At 33.9% G+C, this 20,161-nt stretch overlaps 1 protein-coding gene across 2 annotated transcripts in view; it reads right to left on the bottom strand.

Annotated features, from left to right (window-relative positions):
* ZCCHC7 (zinc finger CCHC-type containing 7) overlaps positions 1-20,161 on the bottom strand; it is a 152,283-nt gene that overhangs the window by 47,098 nt on the left and 85,024 nt on the right. For both annotated transcript variants that reach the window (XM_039344816.1, XM_039344817.1), the window contains 3 exons: positions 10,229-10,272; positions 6,425-6,547; positions 4,519-4,689 (listed from right to left, as the gene is read on the bottom strand). In XM_039344816.1, coding sequence (XP_039200750.1) covers positions 4,519-4,689; positions 6,425-6,547; positions 10,229-10,272 — 338 coding nt within the window. The remainder of the gene's footprint in view (positions 1-4,518; positions 4,690-6,424; positions 6,548-10,228; positions 10,273-20,161) is intronic.

Genomic DNA, 20,161 nt, shown 5'->3' with positions numbered 1-20,161 from the left:
TTTCCATTTGCCTAGGTCACTAACATTTGCATATTAGATTGTAATAAGGGTCTCCAATCTTTTGGGGCTGGTAAGCACATCAGGATTGTTCAAAACATGTTGTGGTTGCTCTTATAAAATAGATACTGGATGGGCTTCTCCATTCAGAAAATATTACAGCGCTAGAAGTACTTACCAGATTTATGAGCATGGTTACTTGCCTTTCCCATTCCCTTTGCTTATATCTCTTTCTTCTCTGGGCAGGTGAACATACCTGTTAATCATTTTTATTGTCTCAAAAGTTTATGGGCTCATTTGGGATACGGAGGAATTTTGGGAAATAGGGAGAGTCTGGTACTTTGCACTGCAGTTTCTCATAAGAAAAGAACTAAAGTCAAGCAAGGAGAGGAGACAAGGGAATAAAGGATTATATTGGCACATTGGCAAGAGTACTTCAGGCACCATGTTGGAGACCCCAGAATTATATTGATGCCCACATTATGCAAAAATCAAATACAGAGCTTAGGAGCGGATTATAAAGCAACCAGAACAGATTCTCACAGAAAATTACCCAGCTAAGTAATATAAATCAGGTAGTCACAGCTACAAACATCTAAGCAAAAGATCCAAATAACCATAAGGGTGAAGCAAAAATTATGTTATTTGAGCAGTGCTCAAGAAACACTCTTCTCTGTGTGATCCCACAAAGTAATGGAGCTTGTATTAGAACATGAGTCCAGACAAAGCCTAGGAAACCAATAGGATCTTGTGAAAGAGCATGTGAAGAATTCTGAAAAAGATGTTGTATGCGTAGAAGATCCTTTCTATTTTTAGGTTCACTTTTCCCAACTTGCACTCTTCAGCTAAGAAGAACAGTCCTTTTGTGGGTACAACAGTTCTTTTGTGAGTATAAAGGCACTTTTGGATCCAAGCCAAAAAGTGAAAATAATGTTACAATATTTTGACCAACAAAATCTTAAAACAGAAGATAAATATATCTGAATGTTTGGAATGCTGAATTAAAATTAAATGCATCTGATTTTTAGAAAATTTGTTATATACATTCAATTAAATCTGAGATTTCATTTTGTTTATTTTCAGACAAGTAATAATCTCATCAACAATTAATGCATTAAATGCTATGAAACGCTGCAAGACTATTTTTGCAAATGTTACTGAAATAATAGATTTTGTTCTCAAATAAATATGCTTATAAATATTAAGAAGGAAATATATACTGTCTGGAAGACATGCACTTTCCAAACATTTCCTATGTATTACTCTCTGGAAATTCTATCATTCATTTCATATTTTTTTTCCATTTTTTATCCTGTTATATTCTTATAATGCATGCTTTCAAATAGATCCATCATCATGTTGTTTTGGAGAGGAATTAAAAATAGTGTTTGAATTAATTTAATTTTGCATGCATAGTTTTAAATAATTTTCCAGAAAGTATACTGAGTTTGATTAGTTGGTGTTGGTGGCAAAGCCCAGATGTAGAAACAATTTATATGTCACTGAAAAAAGCTAGTAAAACTAATTTAAAAATCAAGAAAGAACTGGCAAATTCCTATTGAAAATATAGCAATAAAATTTGTAACTTTTAATGCAAGAGGATAAATATAATCTAATGAATATAAGATATTATGAGATGACTCATATTTGGTTTGTTATGGACTAAATACTATACAAATAAAATTTGATTTTTGATCCCATAATTAGCATAGTTTGGCAGTGAAGGATGAAACTTGTTCAAAATAAACAGAAAGGGGGAGGGAGAAGGCAAAAGATGAACTACAGTGATTACTTAAATTACGTGTTTAGAAAAGTAGGAAAATTGGGGAAACTATTGGTAAATTCTAGTTAAAATAAGTGGAGGAAGGGACAAAATAATGGTTAATGTCTATTACGATCAACCAACAAAGTAGGTGTGGATTGTGTTGTTTTTTTTTAAGGAAACTGCAGATCTTTTAGAGAGGTGTGAAGGGATTTTTAATTGCATTGACATCTGTTAGAAAGCAATCTCTGCCAAGACTGGTCTCACTAGGAAATTTTGACTGGCCTGGCTAACAGCTTTCTCCATCACAAGGCACAAGGGGATCAACTCTCCTTGACGTGATTCTAACCAATGAAAAGCATTTTTGTTAATGATATGGAAATAATGACCAGGCAGCACTGGAGTACTTGATTTTATGGAAAACTATATCTAAGCATATCAGTAAATACATTATTTAGATTTCAAGGAAGTAGATTTTAATACAGCAGCAATACCTAAAATTCAGTGACATGAAACCCTAATTGGAAAAGATGTACTTGGACAGAAATTCTGAAAAAAAAAATCTAAATAACATAAGATGTGAAAAGAAAACAATATTACAGTATTTGAGTTTGGGAAAAAGTGCTAATAATAAAAAGGATTTAAACAGTTCAGTATGAAAGGTGGGGGGAACAGTAAACTGAAAGCAAATTGAAGAGGCAAGATTGTGACTAAAGTTGATAGAGCATCTACATCTGCTGAATGAGTTCAGATTTCATTCACTCATAATTAAATATTAAAAATAAAGAACTTGCTGAGTATCTGTTATTTCTTGAAAAATCCCACAAAGATTATTAAAGTACCAGATGACTGGGACTAGGATCCTATCATCAAGGTGATTACAAGTTGGGAACAAGTCTTATCAGTTTAAGCGCATCTTATTTATTGATAAGGTAATTATCAAATATATGTCTTGAGAAACAAACCCAACACACCAGAAAAAGAAAACCAAGAGAATTTGACACCCATCCACTCCAGCCTAGAAGCAAAGCCAGGTTTTCAAGGATTTTTGGAATACCTGCAGAGTGAGTGAGTGCCAGATGAATCTTGGAGAGGATGCTATTTCAAAGGGCAGGTGCTGCAATCATATATGATAATGGGACGGACTTCCATGAGTAACTGCAGTATAATGCACAAGATAAAGGAAAGCTACTCAAGGATGCCTAAGTGGCATAATGAAAACGAGAGAAGATCAAAGAAGGATTCATTTTTAATGAAAAGGGCAAATGAAAAACAGCATTTGAAAATTATGCTCTAATTTTGCATTGAATCATCCGTTTTGAGTGCCTATCTTCACAAGAACTTACATAGTTTTTACTATTTTCCTATATTAGGAAATCTTTACACTATATCTATCCTCTCTTCCAAAGTATAGCATAATAAAAAAAGTCAATTTTATGTTTTTAAAAAACAACATTCACCAATTTCATGTTTGTAAAAAAAAAAATTATATTCCCTTTAATCAACCTTATTATATAGGTTAACTTTTCATACTTTATCAGAGAAACTGAAAAATAAATTAATCTGAACATATGATACAATATATATACTTTGTATTTTAAAGGAAATATTTCAGAATCTCCAATATAAAGATAGACTTGAAAATGTATACGTGTGGCTAAATTTCCAGAGATAAATGACTGAACATCAGTATCGTGAACAGCACCTAATCTTCTCAATTGTGATTATAAGAAAAAATTACAAACTGAGACTATGAAAACACAAACACACATACACACACACACAAACTGCTAATCGGCTTTTCTTAGCACATGGTTTTTAGAAAAGAATATGCAAGCTGTTTATCTGGCAAATCTGTGCTACAAAGGCCTGGCTGCTGAATATCACATGGCAACCAACTTTTGCTATGAATTTTGATGAGATATGTAAATAAATGGCATCTATTAACTTCCTCAGCATTATTTGTTTCTGGTCAGAGATCTGTTGGAATAATGTAATTATATGCCATATAAAACTAAATAATATGGACCCTGAGTAAAAAATGAAGATAATAATTAGATTATTTTCTCATCAGCTTTATTATTATTGCATTCTGAATGTTTTAAATCATATATACTTAATAATCTGTAAAACAACTGCTTAAAAAATGCTAGTATTATTCCCACTGGGAAGAATGGGATGGCAGGTGTGCTATTTATTATGTTCTCGTAGTGAAATTTAGTCTCTTGGTCTCTATATTAAATCTGTAATCATTTTAAAATACAATGCATGTATTGTGTTTTTGCAAGTTTTTCTATAGTTAGTAATATGCAAGAAAGGCAAACTGCATTTCTTATATTCATAAAGAATAAGTATGTCTATAAATTTTATATAATTTGAAATAATTTCTGTTGATAATAAAAATAAACGCCAGGTCAAGACTTCTTTTAATGACTTATAGAGTATGCTCTTTCATAGAAATCAATGTATTTTGGAAATAAAAAAAAATTGCAAACAATAATTTAGCACTCCAGTATTTATTGGCAATTCTTTTGAATTTCTATTTTTGCATTCTTTTTCATTCTTTTTACACATATTTAGGATGCAGAAAATACTAATTCTGTACATCTAACTGTGTCTTCGGACAAATATATGCTAAGGGATCAGCAATGTATAAACACGAATGCAGACTATAAGCAAAAGTCATTCTGGGGGGGAGGGAGAGAAAGAGGGGAAAAAAAAAAGAATCACTGGGTAGTTTCTGTTAACAATGTACTCACATCTGCATAATGACCTCTCATATCACAGCGGTTACAGTGTTTTTTCCAGTACATTTTCTCAGGGCACTCTCTAGAGCAGTGTCCTGGCAAACAACAATTTAAACAAAATCGTGCTGGACAGCTGTTTTGTAGGTGACCTCTCTGTGCACAAAGACAACAGGGTGGAATTTTCTGCAAAATAAATGCAAAGAAACAAAAATAATCAAATGGTTATAGAATCAGAGGAATTTAAATTAAGTAAAATAAACAAGGCGCTTCCATTTATATTCTCAGGGAATTTCTAAGTCCTTGGCTTAAGACCTACTTTACTATTTCATAATCTCATGCATTGCCTACACAAGGAAGCCCTCAAATAATAATTAAAACATAAGGTAAAACAAAACAACAGTACAATAAATAAAGAGCAGAAGATGAACAATCAGTAGCTAATGAATAAAATCATCTCCAGTACTGCTAGACACAATAAAGGGTCCTTCCCAAAATTCCACCAAGATCCATCTGCTTGAAAAAAAAGTAGTTACTTAGACCTCAAACTGGGCAACTTTAAGATGCATGGAATTCAACTCCCAGAAGCCCCCCAGCTGTTATTTTAGGTAATAGTACTATAGAAATCACTTGAAAGAAGCGGTTTGCAAAGTGCATTGCTGTGACTGAAGCACCTTCCTTCAAAGCATTAAAGCAGCCATGTTCTTTGCAAACCTTACACCAAATCTTTGAAAGCTAGAACCAGCTGACACACATATATATGGATATAGAGATAACACTTCCACTGAAACTGCTAGTGAAGTGCAATGGCATAACCTGCTCACGCCCACAGAGATAGCAGGGTCAACTGTCAAAGCAGTGAGGTCAGGCATAAGCCATGCCAAGGATCCCAATTGTTGTAATGCTTCAAAGAGAGATTTTTCATTTGTGCTAACCTGTTTTGGAATACCTTTCTGTGACAAGAACACATGAAATTGTATCTAATAGCAATCAGGAAAACTCCCAATAGCTGATTATGCCAATGGATTGTCCTATCATTTTGCAACGGTCTACATATTCTGCTCACCACTCAATTTGCCACATTATTTAATTTTTTGTGGCTGTTCTTTAAATGTCTTATGGTATTAATGATATCAGTGTTTTGTACTCATAGTGAAAGTTTACACCTGTCAATTTTCAGCCAATGAGAATAAAACGAATAAAATATAAATCTACTGCTTAAATCTATTCCAAAGATATTTAAACACATAAATCTTTGCTATTATTCTGGTAAAAATTACTACATTGGGTTGCTGGTCATTATGCACAATACTATGGATTCTGTATTCTCTAGCAAGAATTCTCTCATCAGCTGAGTCAACATTTTTTTCTTCTAAGGCGCGGATATAAAAATAGAATGTGTGTGCAAGGTATGTGCAGTACAAGGTATAAAGCTGTGTTTTACCATTTGCTTCCCCAGTGACGGCAGAGTGGGGACTAATTATAGGATGCATGCCTGTATCTCACTTTCTCACAAGCCCTATTGTTCTGTCCACTCATTCACTAAAGTGAGGGAAAGAGAAAAGAAATCTTCAGCGAGCAGGTGGTAATCCTCAGCATGGGCCACTGGGTCTCTCTTGATTGGATTATATTGCTGAGAGCCACTGAAGAAAGCACCAACTTCAAATACTCCATCTCCTCTCTTACAAGGGAATCATGCTCCTAATACCTTCTGATTAATCTCCAGGATAGGATCCACAAGGCAAAGAAATTAACAGAAAATGTTCCTTGGGCCTAAACTGCCACTGCAGTTGAGAGTATGGAAATTCTTTTCTTTTTTTTCCTTTCTCAAAATGCCAGCCAGTAAAACTATTTCAGACCAGTACTTTAAAGTCTGAAAGTCATCAGCTAGCAATAAAACAAATTGAAATACTACATTTACCTTTGGGGTAGGACAATTTTTTGATAAATGACCTCGTTTATCACAATTTCTGCAAGTGACGTTTTTGTCCACTGTGTAGTATCTGTTGTTATGTCGCATTGAAACATAATTACCAATCTGTGCCTGAGGAAACAAAAGAATTTTATTAGAAGCTGAAAGCTTAATGTTCTGCCACCCTAAGCTTTTACAACGATCAAGTTTAAGATATTGATTTTTTTAAAAGAAAGATGTTTATTTTTATAGTTCTTATACATATACACCTCTCTAGAATCAAGATAGGCTTCCCATCTATAAATAAGTAAATATTTTTGCAGGTATCACGTCCTTTTCAAAGCAGGTTTTAGAAGTTACTTTTTTCTAAAACTCTTGTCAATATTATTTAATAGTGGCATCTTTTACAAAATACATTTAATTTAATTGGGAAAATAACTAATTTACCAATGAATGTAGAAAAGATATTATTAAATTACCTGCATGCATAAAATGCCATGAAAAAACATCTACCGTACTGCCAACAAAAAAAAACATCCTTGATTTTTACACTTAGATCAGAAATTTACAACTCGGTCAATATACCTTAATATTCAAATAAAACTGAAAATCAAAAGCTAGACTATGACTTTAAGAAAAAAACCAAGGATATATTTTTTCAAATATGAAAAACTTGACTTTTCTCAAGTAACGAAAGTATTATTCTATATTTCCATATCCTGCTCTCTTTCAAAGTTCCATATAATTCTGATATTCCATGGTTCGAGTTAATGCTCTGATTTCTTATTACACACCACTTGCATCTTACATCTGTGCACACAGTTCCTTGACCTTTAGTTTTAAGCCCTAATACCTGGCTCAGTATGTGCTCCTCTAATTAAATAACATGGTCACTATCAACTGTAGTCTTTTGTATTAGAAAGTCAGTAGGTGCCCATTACTGCCATTGACTATTCTGCATCACCCACATAAATAATAAATTCTCACTAAAAAATCTTACTAGCTATGAATTTTTTTAAAGGGAAGAAATAGGTTCAGGATTGCATCACTGCCTTGAAACCATGACCGGAAGCAAGAAAAAAAAAAGCAGTTGCCACATTTGGGTAGATGTTAGTTTATTCTAGACATTCTGCCATTCAACTTGCTACCAGACCAGTCAAGCAGAACTCCTAAGTGGAGTGAGCAATAGCAGGTTTGTAGGTCTGTGTACGTGCTTGTGTGTGAGTGCGTGTGTGTGTATGAAATCTGCAAGAAAATTCACCTGTAATGAAGCAGAAGATCCCTCCATCAGCTTTTCTGCCTTTTTCCCATCTCTCTCAGCTTACATTGCTACAACCCATGCCACTGTTTGAAATTTTATGTGAAAGTTTTGGGTTTTTTTTTAAAAAAAATTCTTCTATGTGGTGATTAAGGAAAATAATTAAACTATTAACAGCAACTCATGTTATTCTGTAGAGTACTTCCAATTATTGATGGAGCATTTTTAGGATAGCCATGATAGGCAAAAAAGAGCTTGAGAAACAGATTTTGTACTGCTTACCTTTACAGTATAATGCAGCTTGTTTGGCTTGTTCAAATTGATTAGAAATGGCAGTAGATGTCTCAGACTTTGCAAGGGGTATAACATAATAGTAATGAACTGACCTATTGTAAAAACGTTATTCTTTCAATCTGGATTCCGACCTTAATTTGTGAATAGAATCAGCCATGGCTAATATATTACTTTCTGCAACAGGCAAAGGAAGGCCAACTTCATTGATTCTGCTTGATCTTTCTGAGATATTTTATATCATCTGCCAAGGTGTTCTGGATCATTTCCAGGAATTAGGGGCTTAGTATGGTAGTTTCACTTTAACTTGTAGGGATGTTCTGAGATATACTCAGATATACCTTTGCCAAGACTGGCCATCTTACAGAGGCTTGTGGATTCGTGTTCTCTGCAGTGCAGCCTATGCTCTCAGTGTAGGCTCCATGTCTTGAAATTCATTAAGTTGGGTTGTTTCCTAATGGATTGTTTCAAAGACCTATCTTTTCACCAGATCTTTCTCATAAATACCACTTGATGGTTTTGTTTAATTTGACTCTATCATTCCTTTAATGAATATATTTCACACTTCTTACATTTTCTGCTTTGTTATTATATTTTAATAAGTGTTGTTATAAACAGCGTTGAGACCTAATTGTCTGAGAAGTAGTCTAGAAATCTGAATGAATGAATGAATGAATGAATGAATGAGAGCTGTAAAGGAAGGATCAGAACCAATCACTGGAGAATAATTCTTGTGGCTTGGAATTGATCAATTCCTAAAGAAAACTGGGTTCATTATGGCAGTCCATCTATGCAGGAATGAGAGATCTGTTGAGAATATTCTCAAGAGTGACTACAGCCAAATAATTCCTCAGTGTTCTGGAGAATTTACTAGGTGAAAGGACTGACCATTTTGGCAAAGCTGCACTTTTTGCTAAGGAATAGCAAAAAAATTTTTTTAAAGCCACTTACAATATCTATTCTGAACTTCCTGACTACAAGAAACTCAGAAAGCTGAGAACTCCAAGCACTGAAACAACTCAGTTTATGACAAGATCAGGCAGCATAAATCTCATAGTAAATCAACAAAGCATACATTAGAGAAGCATTTGTTAACAGCAAATATATTTTTTTTCCATCATTGCACTGCATTTGCTACGACATTTATGTTATAAACTGCCCATTTCAATGCTTGGAGTTCCTTAGTTAATTGCCCAGCAGACCTTTTTTGAAGGGTGAATAGATCTGCACTTTGAGGACCATCTGATTCACAAACACTTTGGACTTTATGCCACCAACCTGAAAGATCAGTTTCCAAGATCAAAATGATGCTTGAAGGAGCATGTTATGTTTAGTAAGAATTTGTAGAAAGATTATAGGTAATCTTCAACTTACAACAGTTCATTTAGTGACCGTTCAAAATGACAACGGCACTGAAAAAAGTGACTTATGACTGTTTTGGACACTTATGACCATTGTAGCATCCTTATGGTTAGGTCCTGATCCCCAGGATTCCATTCTCTTCCTTCTGATATGTAACCATCACAAATTATAATCTAGAGATATGTGACATGATGTCAGCACTGTGCTGATCGCAGCTCTTTATAAATCCTGGGAAGAACAGAGGCATGGATGATTAAATAAACCTAAGATGAATTTTGAGAACACAATGGCATTGTGGCCAGATGGATTTTAAGTAGTTTAAATACTTAATTACTTATTAAGTATTCAATTTAATTGCCCAATTATGATAGTGGGCAAGATGCATACCTTCATAATCCAAGAATGGATGGTATTATTATAGAACATGTTAGGTAGCTCTATTATGGAAGCTTGCCTGGAAGTTTCAGCTTGGACAGAAAACAGTTTACAGAAAACAGGGCAACTAGGTGAGATCAGTCTTCTACGTACAGCACAACATTACTTAAATTAAACATATCGAGGAATAAAACCTTACATAAAGCACTAATTAACACAATTATATAACATATCTTCTATAACAGAGTTCCCCAACCTTTCCAGCTTTGTGGACTGGCATGGGGGGGGGGATGATTTTGATTGTGTGGCAGGCAAACCTGTTATGCGCACAGCTCCATTTGCCAATGGAGTATGCCTGCACGCACTTGCCCACTGCTCACGCAAGGTGGGATCCACATCCATGTGCTCACCTGCTGCTTTGGGCGGACCATACAAGAATCCTCAGAAGTGTTCATGATTTATTTTTCCAGTAATGAAAGGACATTAATAATACAAAATACACAAAATGCAATATTGCACTAATGTACCTGTAAGTCTTTATCACTGATGGTCCATCCTGTTCTATCTTCTCCTGCAAAACAATTATTTGGAAACAGTTGACATTGATTTGAGGAACTATAGGATTTGTCTTATTAGGAGCAAGTTAATGAAAGAAAATTACAGATTTTACCTATTTTATCTACACAGTATCTAATCTGGTGAGATAGGTGGCATATACATTAATAATTAATAATAATCATAAGCAATGTATTTTGGGACAATATATATAGTGTTTTAATACTAAAATAGTATTTTAAGGCATATATTCTGCTTTAATAGCACATCAAAAGCTTCACTGCACCAGAATCTTAATGACAGAATAAAATAAATTTTACAATGAATGTCCAGTGACTTTCAAGAGTTACTGAAAATATTTTGTAACATAAAAATTTAACTGGAATATCAATTATCATTTGGATGGTTCTAACATGGACACGTCAGATGTTTGATATTATTCTACACATTTGACATAATATGCTTTGTCAATTCAGTATTTCTTTTTAAAGTAAACCTTTGGAAGCAATCACTGTAACTATTTCCTAGCAATCTATGTATTTCTCATTAACGCAACCAGATAAATACCAGCTTTCAGTTGGTTGATTAATGTGCAAGTTATAAGAAGCTCTTCATTGTTTATAGTATAACACAAATATTTATCTAAAATCTTTATAGATTGCCTTTTGGAACACATATATAACTGGCAGCATCCAACAAAAGATGAATCCAGTTGAGATATAATGAATGAATAAAAATGTAAGAATCCAGTATAATAAGGAAACACCATGACTCAGGAATTAGTGTTATAAAAACCCTCTTAGAGAAAGTCAGATGGAACAAATGGATTTTCAAGGATATTTGAAAGCTTGTACAAAATGCTCTTTCATAGTGCCAAAGAAAACAGCTCCACATCCAGGAGAACACCAATAAGAAGACCCTTGACTGGCACTCAAAAAAGGGCCTCTTAGTTGATCTTTACAGAAGGATCATACAATTGAAGGCAGTCTTCTGTATATCCCGTTTAAAAGTTTAAAAGGAAGTGAATACAAGGGAAAACAGTCTTCTATATATCCCCAAATTGTTTAAATCTTTAAAAAGTGAACATAAGGGCTTTAAAAAGAACTCAGAATTGCTCTGATAACCATATCCAATTGGTGCAAAATTAGTGTAACATGTGTGGACCCTATTTACACAGATACATAGTATACTAGTATTTTTAAATCATTTTTATAAGTGGATCACATTTAGCCTATATGGGTAAACAAATGTGAATGGTCATTATTTCCCAGACCAGATGCCAAACCACAGGTAATATAGATATTGCCTGCTGTTACTCCCCAGCAATAATACCAGAGGATTATTGCCATTCATCCCGAAGATAACAATGGCATATAGCCAACATGAATAATAGGCACTGAATTTGCATAGTGTTTTAAAATAACAATTGGATTGAGTTTCCACATTCCAAAATTAAAAATAATATGCTCTGTGAAAATGCAGCTTCCTTTGTTATCCTACCTCTGCCACCATTCGTCTTCATATTAGTACTAACACTATAGAAGATGATGCAAAAATGCCTTATCATTTTTCCCATGGGAAATAGCTATATTAATTTAATTAAAGTAAAACACATTCAAATCAAGTTCAGATTAAAATAGTTTTTGTCCTACCCCACAGCTTTTCTTATGCAGTCCCTAGCACAGCCCACAAAGATATAGCCCTCAGGTCCAAGACAGCTGCTCCTTCATTTAAAAACACAGCTATGTCTACAAACAACTTGACAATTTTAAATATCCAATTATTCATACCAAAGTACTGAAATATGCCATGTAACAAAGTTGACTTACCTTTTTAAATGGCATGCCTTAGTCAACTTTTCCCTGATTGTCCTACAATTTATTTACATTTTTCTTTAAGAATACAAAAAAAAAAAAAATCTTAAAATTTTTGTTCTTGAACTATAAATTGAAGATATGACCCATAGCTATTATTTCTTTCTATTTTATATATGTCATCTTTCTATCAAACATTTGCTGATTAATGGGGGGCAGTGTTTGCTCCCCCCCCCAGCAGTTTTACATTGATGAACAATGCTGTTTATCATCAAACATGGCTTTCTCAGGCACAGCTGTTCCATTATCTCACATTTTACAACCTGTATTTTATTCTGTAACTCTTTTTGATCTTTGCTGGAATTAATTGTGTAGCTTATAGACCAGTTTTCTAAACAATTAAGTTCATTTCTATCCAAAACGCTATTCTCTAAAGCATTTACAATCAAATTTTACTAGTTTCTTTATGAGAATGTCATGTGGAACTGTGTCAAAAGCACTGCTAAATTTGATTATGCTGAAGATTATATCTATTGCATTCCCTTTATCCACTAAACCACTTATCTAATAAAACTCAGAGATTAGTCTTTACTGGCATGTATTTCTTACATTTACAATACATTACTAGCAACCATTTCTAAATCTTTATCCCAACCCATTTTGCAAAGTAAAAAATAAAATCCATTATGTTAAAGTATTTTAAGTGAATAAAGTATTATTGGTTCAAATAGCTTTATTACTGTTTTCTTTTATTGTCCAAAAAAGGAAAAAAAAATGATAGCAAGCCAAAAATACATGCTTCTACAGTGGCTTAAATAACTGCACTACTTATTCAACATTGTTGGTTTTTTAAAAAACATGTCTTTTATTACATCATAGAATATAAATAATAACCAAGTGCAATGATATTTATACAATAGGAACTGATAACTAATACCATAATGATTAATTTAAATCTGTCAAAAATTTTATGTCAGTGTTAAATATGATTTGTGAGGTTTAAATGAACAGAGTTGCTTAAATTCTAGAATTAATGCTGAAAATAATTTGCAAAGTACACTGAATGATTTTTATAATATTAAAATTTAGATATTTGAGCTTGATGCTAAAGTATCTACTGTATTGTTATTGTTGTTTATGAATATGCAAGAAAAAAGGAGGGAAAGGATCTGCTTGAAAAACGTAAATATTTAGTCGCTGATTTGTTTCCTCTCTATACTCTGAGTGATTTATAGTGTTTTTAAACAATTAAACCCCCTTAAAAACTATACTATAAACAACTATATTTGCCTTGCTGAATCATGTTTGCATGTATGCATGCTTGAATTTAGCTAAGCTTCTTGTGTTCTGTATATGCTGTTTGTTCCATCACAGTTGTATGTTCTCCAAATTTTATCAGATGTATTATATTTGCATCAAATCTTGAATGAAACAGGTTGTTAAGCAATTAAGATGCATACAAATATTTGGGAAATTTTTTGTAAGTATATAGGACCATGTCTGATAACTCTGTATTTTTAGAATTACTTTTACAATGATTCTTATTAAATATATACCCAAAAAGATTTAGTTGGGATATGTTGTATAGTCTATTCAGTACATTGAAGACTGCATTCTGATTTGTGCTGTTGAGTCTATGCAAAGCATTGTTAATAGGATTCTGGCCTGCCAAGTCGACTACCATAGTCTTAACTCCTTGTGACTTCATGGACATAGTTATGCAGTTTTGTTGGCAATAGAAATGGCTTCCCACTACCTTCGTAAACTAATCTACAATCCAGTAATTCCCTTGTGGTCTCCCACCCCACCTTCCAGCCTCAGCAGGTCTAAAATGGTCTTGATTTTCTGAGATCAGACAGTGAAGTCCTGGACAGGCTCTAAAAGCTTTTTATGTTTAAAAGTTGAAGTATCTTTTAAAAAGATGGGTTCCTGCCTGTTTTACAATATTTGTTTCACAAATATTCATTACGCAGTTGCAAGAAATCAGAGGATATATTTTTTCTGGTATACAAGATTATGGTATTCTCTAACATTAATTAATCAATCTAACCAATTCTTTTTGTTGTATTAGAACTTTAATGAAGATATAGCTAATTAAAAACTGAAGTAAAATCTTTATGGATTTACTTTGTATAGTTTTTTTCCCCCAAAGGACAATATTTGGTTTTCTGCACTTGTAGATTTCAAACCAAACAGTATTTTGTACTAAAAGTAGGCCGAGACTCAGAATAGTGTAGAATATAACTTAGTAATCTGTATACTTTTATATACAGAAAGGTACTCTGAATCTTTGAGGACCATAAAAGAAAGTGATTTGAGTCTGGGGTTACAAGAGGAAGGTGGGATCAGGAAAAAGCACTGAAAGTTTTCTTCTCTAAATTTTTTCTCTGTTGCCTTCTGTTGCAAGGTAACTCTTTATCCAACACTGTGAATCCATCTTCTTCTTTAAAATTTAGCATGAAGAAATACCTGCAGATCAAGGGTATTATAAAAACTATAAAAACCACTGCTGATAGTTATCATTCCCAACTATTAACTTCTGACATTAATTTTTATATTAAGAGTATTCCAAGATCCCTTTAACTGGTAATAAGCATTTGATTAACTATAAAAGAGTTAATCTACTGATGGAATGGATTCGTTCTTAATACCTTATTTAAAAAAACTGAAGAGCTTCATAAATTTCCTATAGCAGGATTTAAGTAGTTTCTGGAAAGACCCATTTAATCATAATTTTATTGTAACAATCACACATTTCTGAGAATCTCATCCCCAATGTAAGGGATTTTGCAAATTCTTTAAAGTGTTAATGACAAATTCTTCTTTAAGTAGGGTTATCTTGTTTTGCTACTTTTTTTTTGCAATCTTAAATAATCAGTGCAAGAGATCACTTCAGTTAAAAATTTGAAATGAAATCATTTCAAGTGTTAATATTGGTAGAATGACTACTAATTTTTATTAAATTACAAAAAGAAGGAACAATTTTTTAAACAATCTTATGCTGCCTGATGGTTATATTTTTGAGGGCTATAACAGAGCGCAGTTAGAATTTAATATCTATTCAGAAAATAATATTATTTAATCCAAACATGCAGGAATTATAATTTAATCCAACTGAAGACTATATATCAAGCAGTCAGTTGCATTTCTACTACATATTCCTCTATGTATTACGGTAATTTTTATTAAGCTAAGCCTCCATTTCAATATGTCTGCAGGAAATATTATATGAAAGAACGGTACTATCTGTTGATGCCAAATATACACATATTTGTAAAATGTTGCACTTTAGAAATGTGTCACAACTTGCAAAATGAAAAATATATCAAAGAAATGATTACAGACACTCCTTGTTTTGTTTTCATTTATTTTGCATTTTCAAAACATGAAGCTCTTGATAAGTTAGGTTTTGTAAACAGGTAGTAATGTTTACACACAAGTATCAATAGTTGGTATTTTTCAGAACTTAGCATAACATTTGGAGAACAAAGTAATCTCTCTCTCTCTCTCTCTCTCTCTCTCTCTCTCTCTCTCTCTCTCTCTCTCTTTTAGTAGGTACAAGTTTGGGGACCACAGGAACAGTTAAATTCATGGCATGGTTGGTCTACCACACAGTCGGGGGAATTCTTTAAATAGAGCCTGTCACTCTCTTTGCCCATCAATGGGATTTCCTTCTCAAACTGCTGATTCGTTCAGGTACACAACAGAGGAAATTTCAGTTAACCTTTGTTTCACCCCAGGGAAAAATCTGTCTGAGAAGTATAAAATGAATAGTTTAAAAAAAGTAAGTAGCCAAGCTTCAGTGCTATTCTTTGTAGCGTTCACAGCAGTCAGACAAAAATAAAACAAATGCTTTTACTGTCCCTGGAGAATAAATGATATAATGCGCAATTTAGAATCTCAGTTGTCTATTTTTTTGTTTTCAGTTCATAAAAAGGTAAACACCAATCAGATCAGAACTACTGCTTTCTGTGCAAGATTGTTTTCCTCAAACTATTATCCAGTAGTTATATTTTTTTTTTGTTACAAAAATAGAATAAAAGCTTCTTGAGTAAATAAGCCTCAGAGATTCTTACTAGTGAGATCTCCTGGTGTGTCCTCTGCATTCAAGAACACAGGGTGCCAACAACTTCAATAGGGTATTTATTTTTCTTTATTTGTTCAATTTATTTCCCTTTCATAGAGGAGTCTAAGGCAGCCTACATAGTAGTCCCTTCTCTTATTTCTACCCACAACAATCCTGTGAGGTTGGGCTGAGTCAGACTGGCCAAAGCCACCCAGACAGTTTCTATCACTGAGGTGTATTAGTCTCCCCAATGCCACTCCAATACCTTAAATACTATATCATGCTAGATATATCCATTAGAAGTATACAGTAAAACTGATCAACCTACAACTGGATATAAAGACTAGAGAAAGGATTCCTATATAAGGAAATTTAGATGGAAATAGCTCGTTATAGACATTTCCCTCATCTTAGAATAACCTCCTAGTTAAACTGTCAGAAAATCTGCTTTTAAGTTCTCTCCCAATTTAATAGTATCTCGAAATTTTAATAAGGCGCTGTGGGGGTTTTTTGGGATGCAGTTCAGGATTTTTAATAGCTGTGAAAGTCATACGCTAACATCAAAATACAGAAAATCAACAGAGAAGCAGAATACAAATTGAATGTGTAAGTGTACATTGGATCCACCACAAGCTATACTTTGCATTCAAGCTAGCATCAACACAAAGAGGTGACTGAGAGTCAATCAATCCCATATCTCACAATCTGTTACATCACTAGATTAGCTCTAATATGCATCTGAAGGGAGGAGAAAGCAGATTCAGTTGTTAGAATTCAATTGTATATGCAAAAAAAAAAAAGTTCTAAAACCAACTCCAAAAAGAATGTAGCTACATCAAGTACTACTGTTGAGTATGATGTGTGAAACCTCTTTGTGGGTATGGGTGTATAAACACATCATACACATAAACACACACACACACACACACACACATCTTCACATATAGAAATGCTGGAACTAACTCCTATTGTGAAATACTATCTGGTAAAATTATTGCATTAAAGTTCCTACCCTATCCTGAGCAGTAAAAAAACTAATAAAAATTAATTGCTCTGCAAATTAATTCACTAATTTTGTTCACCTTAGCATTTCCAAGTTCAGAAAAGCTCACATAGCTGAAATTTCTTTTTTTAAAATTTGTTATACAAAATATATACTTCCTCTCAAATCCATCAGTGCTTCCTAATTAATTCTCAGTTTATTTTCCATACACAGTGTTGTCTATATTGCTTGCCCACAGGTGTTTCATCTAATCGTTAAATTCTAACCACAGAAAAAGAAAGAAAAAAGAACACAAGAGGAAGTTAGAATGGATTATATCTTTTGAGCGGATGTTCTCAAAAATCTTTTAAAGACTGTCTCTGAATGCAATGGTTAAAAAAAATCCATTTAAGTCCTTTGAATAAGTTTTTATTCTTACTAAAATTCTGACATTATTACTTGCACAGTTAACTCAAATAATATATCTTGTATTTTATGCATGTCCCTGAGTTGTATACAAAAGATATGATACAAATCTAATAAATCAATAAACAAGTGAACTGATTCTATTAAATCCATTTCCCTTCGATTCTGAATTCAAAGTAAAATATTAGTTGATGGAATGTGCTGCATCCTTCACAGTAAACAGGTTTACAATGCCACAGTTATATCATATTATTTTTACATTAAATATCATTACATATTGTGTGTGTGTGTGTGTGTGTGTGTGTGTGTGTAAACCAGTAATAACCACTTTCTATCAATATGGTCAAGTGTAAGAATTGAGTGAAGGAGGAATAAAGGAGAAATCACAGATACCTCTATATTGTAAGTAGCAAAACAATGGGCTATGTATTAAGTTTAACTGAATATTTCCTATGGAAGTAAAAATGCTTGGGTCCTGTATGGATCTTTGGACACTATGATTAATTTTAGTTTGCAATAGGAAGTGAAATTTCACAAGGTAGTCTGGTGGATAGGGAAGCCTATATACCTTTGCTGACCACCTCTGTCCCTTGAATTGTACAAAGTACAAGATCTAAGACGTAACTTGCTATTCTAGAGTGCATCTTAGCTAATCATATCATTCCTCCAATGTATTTGGAACTGCTTAGTATCATTAATTAATGAACCATAGTAAATTATGTTTATACTTAAGGGTATAACTTTGATTTCAAGAAAATTACTCTGAACCTAAGCATTATTTAAAATTCATTCCCTCCTCCCCCCCCCTCTCTCTCTCTCTCTCACACACACACACACACACACACACACACACACGTACTTAAACAGTTTCTGTTATCATTTAATAGACAAATTTGGATAGAGACACCTTCTGCGATGTGCATAAATGCATATACATGCATACATGCATACATTTTCAGCATTTTACCCAAATGCATTAAAATTAAAGTCTCTGAAATGCATTTTTCTAAAGTGCTGCTATAACTTTCAGTATAGGATTAAAGGTACTGGTTCTGAGTAGCAACTTTTCTCAAAGTAAACTGCAAAATCATTCCCATTTGTCCAGTTCCTCAAAGTGAAATAAATTAAAAGCTTATGCAAGATAATACTGCTTCCATGAACATCCAGATGCTGAGAGCCCCAAAGCAATTCTCAGTTTAACATTTCCAAAGGCATAGACTAGTGATCACACGATAGTGGTGATACTCTCTAGTTACCCTTGGCAACCCTTCTCAACTGTAACGAGGCTCTGCCCCTACAATAGCTCACTGGGCAGCTTTCTCTTCACTTAGCTGAATGCTTTGGGACCATCTGCGTCGGTAAGCATAAAAGGCCAGCCTGCCTGTGGGCCCGTCACTCTGAACACCACCTCTCTGACCCTGATTAAATACAACTTTCAATCCTTTTTGTCCTCCCTGTTGACTTCTCCTATTAAGGGAGCCCTCTGACAAAGAAAGCGGAAGAGTGGACTAACTGCCCCCAAGAAAGGTGATGTCTGATACTGCTCAACACAAGGATTAGCAAGCCAATACATAACAAAAGCAAGTTGGGATGAAGGGGGAGGGAGGGAAAAATGGTTTTAGCTAGGTCTTTGACCAATTCAGTGCATACACAATTCAACAAGAGGCAAGTTTTGAAAGAAAAGAACTATGACAATATTTTGGGGAGCTACCTTTAACCATCCGCTATAAAGCTATGACACTTTTTGAACAATTCTAGATGCATTAATTATAAAAATAATCCTATACATACATTTATGTTGGTATTTCAAGTATTGTCGAAGTCTTCAATTACAGTAAGTGAGCCCTCCATATTTACAGTATACACAGAGATCCCCTATGGATGCTTTAAATAACCTTTGCAGATCAAGGCAGAGTTGGCCAATTTAATGTGTCTGTAGACATATTTGTTTGCACTCAGAAACTCCCCTGTATTTTCCGTGAGTACGTGGAAAATCTTGGTAACAGACTCAGGTAAGCCGCATTTTTACTATTTGAATCTGCTACTATAAGAAGGAAAACAGCAAGGAGTGTCTTTGGTTTTAGCTTAGTGTACTGTGCAAGCCCACCTTTCTATGAACCATGGCATTATGGTTTGTTCAAAGTAATGGAGTCGGCTTGCTGTTGATTCAGGCGGAAGTGCAAACTGATTCACAATATCTTCTTTGCATGTATCAGGTAGAGATAAACTACCCTTATATTATTTATTAAAATTATATTCTGGCTTTCTACCAAAGCAGCTATCCTCCATTAATGAAATTTACTCCTGAGACATTTGTTTTGTGCCAGTATTCTCAACTAGTGCAAGCAAACATGTTTCTTTAGTGTGTGTGTGTGTGTGTGTGTGTGTGTGTGTTGAGGTTTTAAGGTAGCATTATTATAACATATTATCGTTTGCTTGGTTTTGTGCCTTTGAGTAAGTGTTCATTCCTGGAGACTGCTTGGAGAAGTCCCTGCAGTTCTCTTGGCAAGATTTTGGAAGTGGTTTGCCATTGCCTCCTTCCTAGGGCTGAGAAAGAGCGACTGGCCCAAAGTTACCCAGCTGACTTTGTGTCTAAGGCAGAAACAGAACTCACAGT

This window comes from Crotalus tigris, unplaced genomic scaffold, assembly GCF_016545835.1.
Source record: "Crotalus tigris isolate CLP2741 ecotype Arizona unplaced genomic scaffold, ASM1654583v1 scf7180000017939.2460400, whole genome shotgun sequence".
NCBI lineage: Eukaryota > Metazoa > Chordata > Lepidosauria > Squamata > Viperidae > Crotalus > Crotalus tigris.
This window is presented reverse-complemented; position numbering and strand designations above follow the sequence as displayed.